The 15,675-nt window shown below is 36.8% G+C and overlaps 2 protein-coding genes across 2 annotated transcripts; one reads left to right on the forward strand and one right to left on the reverse strand.

Annotated features, from left to right (window-relative positions):
• Window positions 1-177: 177 nt before the first annotated feature.
• LOC141913966 (N-lysine methyltransferase KMT5A-like) lies at window positions 178-3,551 on the reverse strand. Its single transcript, XM_074805197.1, has 6 exons — window positions 3,529-3,551; window positions 3,317-3,404; window positions 2,746-2,899; window positions 2,231-2,438; window positions 1,239-1,307; window positions 178-391 (listed from the first exon to the last, which is right to left on the reverse strand). The coding sequence occupies exons 1-5, from the start codon at window positions 3,547-3,549 to the stop codon at window positions 1,242-1,244; spliced, it is 537 nt and encodes a 178-aa protein (XP_074661298.1). The 5' UTR covers window positions 3,550-3,551; the 3' UTR covers window positions 178-391; window positions 1,239-1,241.
• Window positions 3,552-4,797: 1,246 nt separating this feature from the next.
• LOC141913845 (zinc finger SWIM domain-containing protein 3-like) lies at window positions 4,798-9,139 on the forward strand. Its single transcript, XM_074805010.1, has 4 exons — window positions 4,798-5,063; window positions 5,764-6,098; window positions 6,568-7,931; window positions 8,774-9,139. The coding sequence occupies exons 1-4, from the start codon at window positions 4,798-4,800 to the stop codon at window positions 9,137-9,139; spliced, it is 2,331 nt and encodes a 776-aa protein (XP_074661111.1).
• Window positions 9,140-15,675: the final 6,536 nt, after the last annotated feature.

Raw genomic sequence — 15,675 nt, forward strand, 5'->3', positions numbered from 1 at the left:
GACGATTTATCAGTAACACAAACGACAGACGACATTTCATCCGTACTGCGAGCTCCAATTGGTGACGATTTATCAGTAACACAAACGACAGATGACATATCATCGGTTCCACGAGCTCCGATTGGTGACGATTCATCAGTAACACAAATGACAGATGACATTCGAACGACGGACGACATTTCATCCGTACCGCGAGCTCCGATTGGTGACGACTCATCAGTAACACAAATGACAGATGACATTCGAACGACGGACGACATTTCATCCGTACCGCGAGCTCCGATTGGTGATGATTTATCAGTAACGCAAACGACAGACGACATTTCATCCGTACTGCAAGCTCCAATTGGTGACGATTTATCAGCAATATAAACGACAGATGATGATTTATCTGCAATGGAAATGAATTGTCAGCAGTGAATATTTGACTAATTTTTGTTGAGGTGAATCATGTCTTTTGTACCTAACAGTTACAATTACTAATAATGTTGAAAAGATGCAACCCTGAAATTTATGGCGTGTCTGGATGGATGGGTGCTTGTATAATATATGTATTTCACATTATTACAAAAGTATATTACGCCATATTTCATATGAACATTCAATAGTCTTACTTCCCATCCAATTTAAAATGACACCTTTTAGCATTTATGCCCTTATCTATACACGTAGCCTATATAAGAGTAACAAATAATATGAGTGAAAACTTCAAATTTAAATAGGACCTGGTGGGATACAAAGCTCATATGGAGATATTTTTCTAGCATAAGATATCAGCTTGAGGGAGAAATTATGCTCTTTTGGTCAGAACTTTCAGACTAATATTTGAGTGGTGAACTAATAGCAGCATATAGTCAAACAAATAATACATTTAAGATTTGCCTACTTGCGGGGTAAATCAATATCAATTAAGTAGCCTACATAGATCAAGCATACGTAAGTTACTTGTGAGTTTTTTTACAACTGCAAGTGTATAAGATTTACTTATACCTTGCGGGGTGAATTATTCATAAGTGGCCTATAATCCTATGGCCAAGTCAAAAAGTGACTTGTGGGTTGTTAACAACATAATTACACCTGATTAATAACATAAAGTTAATCAGATTTAACTATACCCATGGACTGAATCATTTATGAATTGATAGTGTTTAAGCAAGTATACCCCACTCTTTCAGAAGGATGTATTCTCGTTGAAGTTTATGTTTAAACATTCTGAATCTAAAACATATATGATTTACCTTCTATACCAAGATTCTTGGGCATGGATGATCCTTCATTGATGCAAGCTTCAACCACGGATGAATTATCTATAACAGAAACAATTCAATGGACAAAGGATAAAAAATATTTCATACACATTCCACAATCATAGAAATATGTGTTTGTAGGCTACTCCACTGTTTTACTCTTTTCAAATGCTTTTGAACAACTTAAAGTACGAACCCCCAAGGATGAACTCCATAACACGCTTTAAGGGACATACACTATAAATTTCATATTGAAATACACTCTAATAATTAATAATGAAAAGATTGAGGTTCAAACTAGTGTATTGAATGAAACTTCAATCCATCTGTAGGTATCACTGGAGTGAGCATCTATCATCCATGCAGTCTGAATGAAATGTGCTGTTACAACATGTAGCTTATTTACAGTTACAGATAGAGTATGTCCCCTTTTTGCAAAACAATAAGCAAACTAAACTTACAACAAATTACAGACCTCTCTCGGGTCATATCATCAATCAGATCATCATAGAAATATAATTCTCTAGCAAACCATATCATTGCTGAGCTCACTGAGGCCATATCATAAATATAGTAAGAGACTACCAGTAGTTAATTAAGAGCCCCTTTTTAAGTCTGCTGAAGTCTGATTTAACCTAAAACACAATGAAACAATTTTGGCCTAGTGATAGGCCTACAAATGTAGCCTAATATGCATCGTTATTTATTTTCAAATTATAACTGGTGAAAATTGATCAGGATTGGATGGATAATTTTTTAAAATCAGACATATAGTTGACATAAAAAATTATACATTTGTATCAAAATTTGAGATACGCTGATCGGACTTAAGCAGGCTCTATCTTGGGTTCAAATGCAATACGTTATTCATTACGTTAATTACCTAGCTGTATATTCATTTCCTGAGAAAGAAAATTTATCTGATTATATGATGGAATCAGTACTCAATAGAAAACATGTGTTAAAATCCATGACCAACTTACATTCTTTTCCCAAGGATAACTATCCAAGCCATAATCATACAACAATTCTTGATGTTTTTTCAAATCCTTCGTAGCAAATAAAGCAAGAAAAGGTTTGCCATCATCAGTCTCCAATACCTTCATCTTCGAATTGATTTGTTTCTTATCACCATGATTAATGAGCCTCCCAAGAATAGGCCCATCAACTGGCTCATCGGAAGCGTCAATGCTATTTAAGTATAAAGAATAGCAGTTTCGAAAATGATGAAAAACTGAATGCCTAAGTCTGCTCTCAGAGTTTGATGAAATTGAAATAGATTTACAGCTTTAAAAGAAGTTCTTCAAAAAAGTCTGCCCCAAAATGAAGTTATTGATAAACTTTGACATGCCCATCATACGGCAAGTTACCAGTGCAAAGGCAATAATCCTATTTACAATTGTCAGCATTAATCAATACACCTATGAGCATTATAGATAAGGCCTACACATTTTTAAGGATTTTTCACATAGGCCTAAAGGTAAAATATGTTTCTTACCAAAACTTTTTTCCCTTCCATTGAAAAAAAAATCGGAAGCCAGATGACAATAGGTCTTCTCTGATGGAGCCCACATTCTCAGACACAAGATCCCCGACATAATTTAGAAGGAAATCACCACATTTTCGCTCTTGAACTGTAACAACTCCCCTTCCTGAAATAAGTGAATATCACATTGTAGCATCAGTTATAATTTTTGATATGACACTACTTTTAATTAGAGAAGGGACATAGGACATACATCTTCAATTGGTGAAATATATGAAGAACATCAGATAATATAAGTATTATTCAGAAACAAATCGGCATGGTTGCGAGAACAACAAGGGGCCTAGGGACACCATGCCCACTTGATGAAATGTCACATTCAATATTCAACACCCTGGTGAATTAATCATGGTTCACTAGGCAGCCATCTGATACCCGATCGACCCAAATTTCTCATGATGATGGGCCACATGGGTACACCAAACCATCTTCAAAATTTCCTGTCGCAAGACGGACGTACGGTATGCCCTTCCAGGTGTAGATCGCAATACCTGGCTTACAAATACAATGGGTATCCACCTACCTTTTCCTTCAAATTGCTCAATACAGAATCCAGGTGGATCACAGTTCTCAAAGAAATATTTCACTGCCATCTTCTGGGGATTCACTCGCTGTGAAAAAAATGAAATCATCTGCAATGCTGCTATAGAGCAGGCCTCACTTTTGTGTTAAGTAAAGGCTAAAGCCAACCAAAAAGCACTGATCTCTTAGCCTACTTAGTAGAGGCTAACATACCTTATTTTTCCTTACATCCATTATTCTCGCCTAAAAATGGAAAAGGCTTGATGTATTAGTTGGTTTAGATACTTGGGCCATGAATTCCAAATACTTCCTGAATTTCCAAAATAGGGAAAGTCATTTATTAGGCTTATGGATGGGCGGAACGATGGTTGTTTTTAAATGCACCAGTCTGGCTCTATGGAACAGTATAAATGTCACTATTTACTGCTTGTTCTCATATCTCTACCTGGGGAATATACGCTACCCCCTTTCCCTCCGGTGGAGCATTACCTCACTGAATATTTACTGCTATAACTCCAACTCAACTTTTAACCGTAGACAGTTTGATCAGCCCTGGTCCCAGTTTCACAATAAGGACTGAGGCCTCAATCGATTGAAGATATGCCTAAACTGAATTAACAAACAAATCAATTCGATGTAGAGAGAATCCCACAATTATAACGACAAAGTCCGAAAATGAAACTTCGAAATAGTAGTTTATTTCAACGTTTCGACTATATCCTAATAGTCATCTTCAGGAATAATGAAGATGACTATTCCTGAAGATGACTATTAGGATATAGTCGAAACGTTGAAATAAACTACTATCTCAAAGTTTCATTTTTGGACTTTTTCGTTATAGGCCTATTTGTGGGATTCTCTCTACATCGCGTCAACACGGATATAGTGTTCTATCAATCGAAATCAATTCGATTTATGAATATTTCACAAACTGTGAAAAGCCTCTGTGATGAGTTAAAAATTAAACATTTTTGTGAAACTGGGCCTGGTTTGATTCATCGACTTAAGTAACCCTGGGCTTAGGCCTAATGCTGTGATTCACTGCAAGTAACATAAATCAATAAAAACGGAGTGTAAAAGTGCAGATCCGCACCTCTCCGCGTAAACGGTTCAATCAATTACATGAAATATCATTGTTTCAGATTCAAAATGTCATCAGCAATTCAGTACATTGATTGCCATTGGCTAATTTTAAGATATCTTTACTTAGAGTAGAAAGATTTTAGCCTGGATTCTGTCATTCAGCAGATTGCGTCGATCACGAGAGGTGAGGATCTGCACCTTCACCAACGGAGATTTTGGCAACAAATCTGCATTCTTTCAGCGAATCTTACCGTTTAGTTTATGTTTGTTTAAAGGAAGTGGATATTTTGCCAATGCGGCATTATTTTAGTAAACGCTATTTTGCCAATGGCTCGTTCTGATTGGCTGAAATATATTGTGACGTCATACGGGATTTTCCGACACTAATTCCAACTAAAAATGGCGCGTTCTTCAACTTCGTCGGGGATTTTCAAAGTTGGAGACAAATTTTCGTCTTTTGACGATGTTTTGGCTGCTATAAAGTTGTTCGAAGATGAGCAACTTATGTCGTATTGGCGACGTCACACTCGTTTACTGGATGGCGCACCAAAGAGTACACCAAAGACAAATGAGAACGCTATAAAATACTATCAAGTATATTATCACTGTTTGAAAGGGGGAAAGAAACACAAGACATGCAGCAAGGGCTTGAGACCAAACCAGAAGTATGTATATATCACTAAGGTCTATCACTAAATTGATTTTGTGGTTACTACTTAGAATCTCATGTACAGTGGGATCGGACTTAGAACCAGGATTGGACTTTGAGTAGGCCTACTGAAAATTCTTCATTATTCCTTCTCTCATTATTTTCCATTTTTACGTTCTAATTATATCCACATAATAAACACATAATGCTAAAAAAAAGTTGGCAAAATCAATATCTAAGATGTAGATTGCCATTAGAAGTTTAGATGGCAATATTTATGTCTTGATATTTAGGGATTATTATTGGAATGCGACTGTCTTGTTGTGCAAAGATATTTTGACAGCTGAGCAACCACTAGCGCCATCTATCGAACATAAATTGAAGCTTTTGTCAGCTTATAGAGCCACCAATATATAAGGACCAATATATAATGATATATAATAGAACATTAAGCTTTTCGGCGTTGGTGACTTAATATAATGAAGGAATAATGGATATGAATAATGAAAAAAAACCTCATCAACTTTTGACATTTGAGGTGACAGTAAACTGATACCTTAATTCTATAGGCTTTATAGCTGCAGTAAGACCATCACAACATTAATATGTTCGCAACATTATTTCTAGGTATCGTTCTTTCTAAAACAGCTTTAAACTCTCGTTCTCTGTTTTTTATGGGCCTTTTTAATCATGTTTTCCTTTCCCTGTATTTACAGGACATTCCGTCAAGATTGTGAATCATGTGTTCACTTCCGCGCTTCAAAGGATGGACAACATCTTGTGGTGACATATCTGAATACTACACATAACCATGAATGCACAGAGGGGGCATATGCTTTTATCCCTAAGTGTCGGAAATTAGATGAAAAAGAGACAATCGAAGTTAACAATATTCTAAAGACCAGACCGAACAAAAAAATCTTACAAGATCACATCAGGAGCATTTCTGGCAAGAAGTTAACTTTGCGTGATATTCAAAACCTACAGAAAAGATTAAAGGGGACGCCAGGTGACTTAGAAGAGATTTTAAACAGTCTCATTTCTGAAAGAGGTAATTATGATTCATTTCAGATTCATTTCAGTGATTTATATAGCGGCTTTGTTTACCTATCATAATTTTTTCCATTCTATCGGACTGTAAACACCATTTTTTCACTTTGAATCTGGCTCATCTTTTTTGGAAAGGATTTTAGTTAGTTATACTGTGAAATCTCCTCTTTCGTTGGCTCCGTCAAGAAAGGGGGATCGGAATAATCGTTGCCACAGAACCTCTAAAATAACCTAAGATCACGCCGAGATTTACCTAACGTCTTGCTTGCTTTATTCAACACGCCAAAGAGAACACAAGAATCACTACACAATATGGTGTCACTAAAACGCAGATTTGGACTCGGTAAAAGCCGGATACCGGACTTTACCGGTCCATCACAATACTACGGACCCTATGAACCAAAGGCCTATAGGCCTACAATATACAGATAGGCGATATTGATAACTAACTTGCCAACTTTTATTTCCAGACGCTACGGTAGAAGTCGTCAGTGATGATACCGATATGCTTCGCGCGATATATTATCAGGATAATATCATGAAAAAGAAATTCAACAAGTATCCAGAACTATTGATAGCAGATGCTACTTACAAGCTTAATAATCTACGAATGCCAGTTTTTCTACAAATAGTGGTTGACGGAAATGGAGAAAGTGAGATAGTGTCAGTTTTTTTGATCGTCAGCGAAGATCAGGGAACGTTAGAGATGTTGCTTGAGATATTTAAGAAACATAACCCTGCCTGGACAAGAACAAAAACTGTTCTTACCGATAAGGACATGACAGAGCGTGCCGTGTTTAAAAATCTGATGCCTGATGTTAGGTTACAGCTGTGTTTGTTTCATGTCCTCAAATCAATGCGAAGAGAAATACATTGTGAGAAAATGGGCATCCGCATCGGAGAGAAAAATGCTTGTCTAGAAATAATTCAAAAAATTGCGTATTCAAAAAATGAAGAAGAATATACGAGCAACGTAGACAAACTCAATAATACTCGAATACAGCCCGTTATCGACTATTACAGACATTCTTGGCATGATATCAGATCTGAATGGGTGTTAGGTCTGAAGCAATCCTGTCATTATGGCAATAATACATCTAACAGAATTGAAAGCATAAACCAAAAACTGAAGCAGGTTGTGGCGCGATTTTCGAATTTAGAGAATTTCTTTCATGATCTCAAGCTTGTAATTGCTTGTCTGAGACAGGAACGCGACAGTCGTATTGCAAATGTAATCACCAAGCGTTTGGTTCATTCACATCCCGCCGGTTCACCAGCAGCCATGTACATGGACCTTCTGACACCTGTTGCGTATCAGCTTGTGATTGATCAAATCAGCTTGGCATCAAAAGTCAGATTCCAAGATGTTGCAGATAATCCCGTATTTGTCGAAATGCGCACATCACATGGAGTTGCAATGGTATCCTGTGAAACATGTACATGCAAGTATGTGGAATTCAATTCATTACCATGTCGACATATTTTCGCACTTCGCCGGAAGAGAAATCATCATCTATATACCGATACCAGTGTTGCCGAGCGTTGGAAGATAAGATGTTATATAGATCACAGTCTACAGCAGTATAATTGTACGACGGAAAATGTCAATGATGCTGAGATACCTATTACACAACTTGGTCAACAACGTCGTAAGACGGCTTTGTCCCAACCACAGAAATATAAAGCTGCATTTGGTGTTGCTCAACGTCTCGCTACACTCGCAAGTGAAGGTTCGATGACCAAATATAAACAACGCATAAAGGTGCTACGTGATCTTGTTGCACTGTGGGAACAAGATAGTCAAGCTGTAGCCATTGAAATTGATCGTGAAGAGGTAATTAATAAGCCAGTTAATAAGTGAAACTAACGATGATTTGCTAGCTAGTTGCAAAAATAACCCATGTTGCTTGTGAATTGTTTCGCTTTTTTAGGACTGTTAAAATTGAGTTTTTATGTACATATAGACAGGGGTCATAATCAAGGACCTTGAATATGCGGAAACTCATATCTGCAAAAGAAAGATACTTGCCAATTGCATATTTTGTTCATAGCTTTTTTGATGATAATGAGGTAATTATAATGGACCAATTATAATGGTTCATTCAAGCTAAGTCTACACTTGCTTCTTCGACCTGGCTTGTGTATCTATAATACGCTAGAAACAATACAGAGTTTCTGGCAAACCTGAGTCTTAGAAACCAGGTGTGGATTCGTACTACCATAGTGAGTAAGTGTAGACGTTACTCGCTGTGGACATAGGTTTTCATCAAACCTGTGTTTACCATTGCAGGTTCAATGAGCTAGTGTAGACACAGCTATATGCTAATTTAAGTTAAATTCCCATTTTTGTTAGTTGAACAATGATTGTTTGTTGCATGAAGTTAATCAACTCCTGTTAAGTTGCATGTTGTTTCATTTTTTTCACTCCCATAGATGTATGATTGTTATACATTTGTACTTGATAGATGAATCATTTCAAGTAAGTACTTAACATCCTTCATTTGACCTTCTAAAGAAGAATTGGGATAATATTACACAATTTTGTATACAATTACAGTACTTTGATCCACTTAATGTTGGTAAAAATAAGGAAATCAAAAATAATAAACGTAGACAATAATTGTGAGATAGGCCCCTACTTGGTGTATGAATGTTGTATATGTTCATCTTTTACAGGAAAGCAGCAACGTTCGTTCTACAGAAAGATCAGTCGTTTCTGCGTCGTCCGGTAGTAGTTGTAGTATTCAACGACAACAGCCGTCAGTCGTTTCTGCGTCGTCCGGTAGTAGTTGTAGTATTCAACGACAACAGCCGTCAGTCGTTTCTGCGTCGTCCGGTAGTAGTAGCTGTAGTATTCAACGACAACAGCCGTCAGTCGTTTCTGTGTCGTCCGGTAGTAGTTGTAGTATTCAACGACAACAGCCGTCAGTCGTTTCTGCGTCGTCCGGTAGTAGTTGTAGTATTCAACGACAACAGCCGTCAGTCGTTTCTGCGTCGTCCGGTATGATAGCTGTAGTATTCAACGACAGATACCACCGTTGATACAGTCGGCGCCATCGTCATCAGAAGTTTTCACTTCCACAATCAGTTCACCTCATTGTCAGGTAATATATATTACTTCTCTTTTTGATAACCCTAAATTTACTTTACTTTAGTTGAAATGATGATTAAACCTGCCCCAATTTGTCCTAAATTACAGTAATTCTTTCTAGGACAGATGCAGAGGATCATTCTCCTCAAGTTTGCAAGATTAATGATATGGATTGATGTCATTTCATTTGTATATTCCCATCTATCAACTTTTTCAGGTATCAAAGCTCAAATTACCGCCAGTTAGGAAAGTAAGGGGCAGACCCAAGGGTGCCGAACTAACTGCGGTAGGTATACCAAAAAAGCGATTCAAACCTGCTTCAAAATCGATGAAACCAATCCCATATCACAAGAAGTTGCCACAGGAGAAAGACAGATGTAAGTATTTACCACTCTATTATTTGTTGGGTTCAAGAAATTAGGCCATTGTATAATTATGCAGGTCATTTCTATTTTAAGGTATGTTAAAATGGTTTGTGAGTGAGTTTGCAGCTGATGCTGCCCTAGAAGGAAAACTTTTGCTGAAAACCGATATAAAGAATATTCAACATATTTCTCATGCCTGCAAGGATGATTCAATTTCAATATCCAGGATACGACATTACTTTTGTGAAGAATCGTGGCTGATGTTAAAGGCACGAATAACTGAACTGCAAAAGATGGGATGGTTATGTGGATCATGCCATGATGATCTCCATGGAAATCAATTAGCTTGTGATGGCTGCCTAGAGTGGCATCACCTGAATTGTACCGGCCTTAAAAAGGCTCCTAAAACCAAAAAATGGTTTTGTAGCACATGTTATACTAATGCATAGAAAGTTGTGAATACACCCACAATGTAGATTAAAGAAACAATAGCTATTGTTTTTATTCTGACATTTCAATTTGAAATAAATCTCTGAAGATGGGTGGAAGTATTCCACTCGAATAGCTATTGTTTTTTTAATCTACATATGTTCGTTATAACCGATAGTTCGTTATATCAAGTATGAAATTAGTCAACTTGTCTTACTTGGGACGAAATTCTTTATTTGTTATATCCGATGAATCGTTGTATCCAAGTTCGTTATAACGAGGTTCCACTGTATGTATGTAAAACAAACTTTCAGTTATGACTTAAATAGATTCTGTTGCCTGAAGTTTGAGATTCCAATGTACAGATAATACAAAACAACCCAACTATAGTCAGTTAAGAGTTTGTTATTGATCATTTATTATTTCATAATCATTCATGATATTGTAAGATTGAATGAGAGATCGTTATTAAGAAGGTCCTATTAAGAAAGGAAACCTACGTCTTATTAATTCTAAAAGTATTTATACAGAATATACAACAGTTTTTACGATCCTTACAAATGACTATATATAAACAGAATAACAAAAGTTCTGGTTTCGGCCTTGAGTCAAGTGTATTGTTGATGACCATCGCTGATTGATACGTACAATCTTACTTATCAATTGTACAGCGAACCCCACTTAACTCTGATCATTAGGGACCAATGAGATTAATCTGCTTCATGAGGTATCTGGATTAAATATAGGCTTAAATATATTTTTCTAAGCATTTTATGAAGTTACTTTGAAAATGATATTCAGATAAACCATAACAACCAAGCTCATCAGATCAAGTGGAGTGTACTGTTACATAGTCATGTGTTGCATTCTTTTTGATTACTTGGTACTTTATATTTCATTTCTATCTGCTGGTCTGAAATAAATGTATTCAGTATGTATCAGAGAAACAGGATATGAGAAATAAATTTTAAAAAATTTTGCGATGCATATATGACATTGTTTTATGTTCTTCCTTTCTCAAGACTTTATTGAGCTTCTACTCTATGGTGCCAGTATTGTCCATATACAATGATCAACAGTCCAAGCTCGTTGCTTACAGTCTCCCAGGTTTACCTTGGGATGAAAAGTTGCCCCCAAAGTCTCCCAGAATCGAATGCAGTGATTTATTTTATGAATCTATACTAGATAATGGATCTTTGGCCAGGGTTTTATCCCGAAAAGTTTGACGATCGCTGAAACGATAGGGTAACCAGCGCATACAATTTATCAAAATTTTTGTCTCAACTGTCACTGGGGTTATTGATGCTAGACAAATTGTCTGATATCATTGTTGAAATTGACAGTAAATTTTCCTTCCTCAAATTGAGTGGGTCATGAAACATTGTTTCAGCAACTATTTTAAACCTTCACTTTAGATTTTTGCCCATGCAATATGGCATCTGGTTCATAAATCGTGACGATTCCGAGACAAAAACAATGCAAAAAACTCTACTTTCTTGTGAAGATAAAAAAAATAATCCAATGTACTGAATTCCTAATGACACTCTGAGTCTGAAACAGTGATTTTTAGTGTGATTGATTGAACCATTTACGAGAGGTGCGGATCTGCACTTTTACCCAGTTAATGACATTTAGATCAATCGAAACTAACGAGGCCCTACACTTTCAAAAGTTTTCAGACCGCGAGCCCTTCGGCAATCATCACGTCGGGGTAGGCCTACCCTTCTCGACTACGTGTACCCTGATCGTAGCTGTGAAACGGCCATTCACCACGCGTCACTTCTTCCGCTTGAACTTGAAGAATGAAGATGAACTTGGGAGCGTACTGGTTGGTCAGCCAGGCCGATTATCTCAAGAACAGAATTTGCACACGGTGGCCTAAGCTCTAGACTTTTTACCGAAATGTCTTTAGAAGTACTATCTTTAAAAAATACCTACGTATATTGATCGAGAGTGATCAATTAGACTGCAATTAATCCACTACAGAATGGCGGCCATTTCAAAATCATGCGCGGTATCATGGGATTGCATACACTAGCGCCACGAACGCAGTGAGAATGACGTCATGATCTAAGCCCCGCCCACTTCGTCCTAAGCTCCGCCCACTTCGTCGACAATGCCATCTATCGACGGCAAAACACATTAGTTATATACAGTGGCCTATGAAACCGACTTACGCGAGAATGATTGTGTACATCAAAATCGATGAAAGAACGATACTGAGGGGTGTCAGACTCGCGGGGTGGCATACTCATCCCACAAGTTTTTCTCACCCCGCAGGTAAGGTCTCAATAAGATTGCCACCCCATATCTAGCACATATAAGAGTATATATATATATATATATATATATATATATATATATATATATATATATATATATATATATATATATGTATGTATGTATGTATGTATGTATGTATGTATGTATGTATGTATGTATGTATGTATGTATGTATGTATGTATGTATGTATATATATATATATATATATATATATATATATATATATATATATATATATATATATATATATATATATATATATATATATATATATATATATATATATGTACCCATATAATGATAATTATATATTTATATTTATATTTGTTTTTATACTTTTATTCCTAGAACCATGTAGACACTAGGGAAAACGTGTAAGTGGGTCACGGGGAATTCCTCATATAACAAGTGGACTGCCAAAAACTAACTACGCCAAAAACGGCGGAATACGCCAGAAATGGCAAATGTTTTTATGTGTACCCATGGCAACGTTTACTTGAAAACTTTATAATTGTTTTTAAAACTAGTTCCCACATTTATTTTTAACAAAAATCATGATACATAAACTTGTTTCATGCTGTAGTAGTTTTGAGAGTTTTCCCGGAGTTTTTGGGCTTCATATCACGTAATCATTGAGAAAAACGTTAATTTAACCACTTTACCTAGCTCAAAAATTTCCATCCTAGCGTCATATGAAAGCTTATCGTCTGCTCGAGATTATGACGTCATCGGCGACATGCGCAAATTAAACCGGAAGTGCGCAAAAAACTTTAAAGCAAAACTCGAAACTTAGTCAGCTGAAACTGGCTGATTAAGCCATAAACGACTGTGAAAGTTTCAAAACTGAGTGATCCAAAAACGGCTTATTCTGCCGTTATTGGCGAAAATTATTGGCGGAAAACGCCGAAATTGGCAGAATAAGCCGTTTTTGGAAAGTGTTCCTGACTGAGTGTTCCAAAATGGAAGACAAATAACACAAATATGCGCTTTTTAGTGGAAAATTACCCGTAAATATCGATATACACCAACCGAATTCGTCTTTTGCAAGCATGGAGTTTAAAAAAAAGAAATTGCAAGTAAAAAGGCCAGTTAAAATACGCGAGTAGGCCTACATGTTAAACATTTGAAGGTAAGATCATTTTAAATAATGTAAGCTGAAGCAAATCAAATTGACTTTATTGGTCCTTATCAATATCAATAAACATGTATATTATTGGTTTGACAGTTCAATAAAGTTGACAGGACAAACAAGAGACATGGAGAATTATGCAATTGCATAGGTCAATTGTTTAGTTTAATGTTAATGTTGTTAGTTGATCTTTTAATCCAGGTCCGATCTGGTACTGTTCATCGCAACAATAGGCTACAAAATCGCTAGCTGGAAATCAACCTACGTCGTATAGGCCTACTGTAGCCTTAAGTTCTATATGGGTTCTATTTGGGAATAATTTAATCTCAAATTACTTTTTGTTTTGTAGATGGTAATATGTAGCTAAATGATGGACATTTCGATTTTTCAAGAAGTGGATTTTGAGAATCTGGAAGATTTAAGAATTGAAAATGGCCACAATCCACCAATAATGCAGACAATGGTTATGACAACGTAAGTTAGAAATACAGTGCCTTATGACTAAAAATGCAATCTTAATTGCCAATCTACTCATCCGATATGAACTTGACCAATCACAAAAATGTTTAATCTGTTTTGCAGCCACAGCTCATTGATGGAAATAGATGATCCTCTCCACACAAATGCTGAGGTGAACCATCGTGGGGCTGTTACTACTATTATGGCGTTCTCCCTCAAAGCTGGATCTACATCAACTGTTTTGACTGGATTGTTGGATCAGTTGAATTTACTGTTACTGAGAAGCGGTTCTACGCAGTTCTAATTAGCCTATTTTCAAAAGATTTTCTCTATGTCCGGAGGTGAACAAATATTACTGCCCTGTATATAAGACATTATTCAAAAAACTGCAGGTATGATACAAATGTTCATTATGTGATATACAGTATGATAAGGCAACATTAGAGGAAAAAGGACATTTTTTTGTGTACATGCCCATTAATGAACAACTGAAAAGACTCCTCGGCTAAGAAGAGCTAGCTGGCAACATAAATGAATGGGCCTACAAGGAAAGCAGAACACTTCGAGCTGGTGACAGCAATATATTCAACATTTTTCATAAATAACATTGTAATTCGGGGCTTGGGCAGTCCCCTAAGCCTCTAGTTATCTTGATAATAAATGAAAAATATCCAAAATTTTTTGTTCAGATCATGATTTTTGTGAAACAGTTTTTGGATTTATTCAAGGGGCAACAAAGACATGTGCTTCATTCATACAGGATCCAATCTAGTCAATACAGGACAAACAACATGACTTTTTTGACACGGCATCCTGGAAAAAACTACTAAATGAGGATCAAACAATTAAAAAGACAGGAGATTCCTTCAAATCCTCGAACATTACATGCACAATCTTACTTTTTATAAAATCATGTGAAGCTAAATGTTGTAATTACAAATTTTATTGCAGTTTACAAAAGTGACCAATTATGAGAAACAAGGTACATGTATAATTTTTTAGCCTAGTACATGCATCCAGATTGCACGTGTATTTCAGAAGCCACATATGAATTTACACGTGTTTTTAAAATACACGTCCTAAGTTACACGTGTATTTCAAAATACACGTCAAAAGTACACGTATAACAAATATATACTCCACACTAATCTGATACAGTATTAGTGGGTCATGTTTTTATACGAAACTGATCCATAGGACCATTACACACGCACGCGCGCGCGCGCGCACGCACGCACGCACACACACACACACACACAGTCCCTCGAATATTGGGTTTTCAATGTGCTATAGCCCATTGCATGCCATTCCACATGATAGATAGAACGACCATTTGAGACTTGGGACTCAAGCACCAGCAGAGAATTCGGGGCACGACAGTCCTTATTGGGTCTTGTATAAAACTTAAATAGCATACCGGTATATCGGGTACCCGGTATATGATTTCGAGACCAACAGAACGGTGTGTTTCCTTTGTAATAGTCATCTCCATACACCCCCGATACACAACCAGCCTCGTACCCTCCGATACACCACGGGCCTCGCAAACAGCCGACGCTTTTCAAAAATACCGAACGCGAACGCCTAGCTACTCGATCAGGGACGTGCCACCTGCGACCGTAAAGCGACATGCCGCACCAATAATTGAATAACCCAAGACGCCATAATAAATGTTATTCTGCATTTAAGGGGGGGGGGGGAGTATCAAATTAGTCCGAATTGCAAACAGCAGCATTTTGTTCTGAGGCACAAATACGGTGATATTAAAGCAGTTGGGATTTTCGGTGTACGGGCCACATGCAACAAGAACAAGTTTGAGTT

This window comes from Tubulanus polymorphus, chromosome 12 (assembly GCF_964204645.1).
Source record: "Tubulanus polymorphus chromosome 12, tnTubPoly1.2, whole genome shotgun sequence".
Classification (NCBI taxonomy): domain Eukaryota; kingdom Metazoa; phylum Nemertea; class Palaeonemertea; order Tubulaniformes; family Tubulanidae; genus Tubulanus; species Tubulanus polymorphus.

What these genes read in the sequence shown, in the direction of transcription:
- LOC141913966 (XM_074805197.1), bottom strand. Translation starts at nt 3,549, where the DNA reads ATGGATGTAAGGAAAAATAAG. An exon ending in TGGATGTAAGGAAAAATAAG is followed by an intron (nt 3,405 to 3,528) that starts GTATGTTAGCCT and finishes TTTTTTTCACAG; the next exon opens with CGAGTGAATCCCCAGAAGAT. An exon ending in TGGAAGGGAAAAAAGTTTTG is followed by an intron (nt 2,439 to 2,745) that starts GTAAGAAACATA and finishes ATACTTAAATAG; the next exon opens with CATTGACGCTTCCGATGAGC.
- LOC141913845 (XM_074805010.1), top strand. Translation starts at nt 4,798, where the DNA reads ATGGCGCGTTCTTCAACTTCGTCGGGGATTTTCAAAGTTGGAGACAAA. An exon ending in GGCTTGAGACCAAACCAGAA is followed by an intron (nt 5,064 to 5,763) that starts GTATGTATATAT and finishes CTGTATTTACAG; the next exon opens with GACATTCCGTCAAGATTGTG. An exon ending in TTGAAATTGATCGTGAAGAG is followed by an intron (nt 7,932 to 8,773) that starts GTAATTAATAAG and finishes CATCTTTTACAG; the next exon opens with GAAAGCAGCAACGTTCGTTC.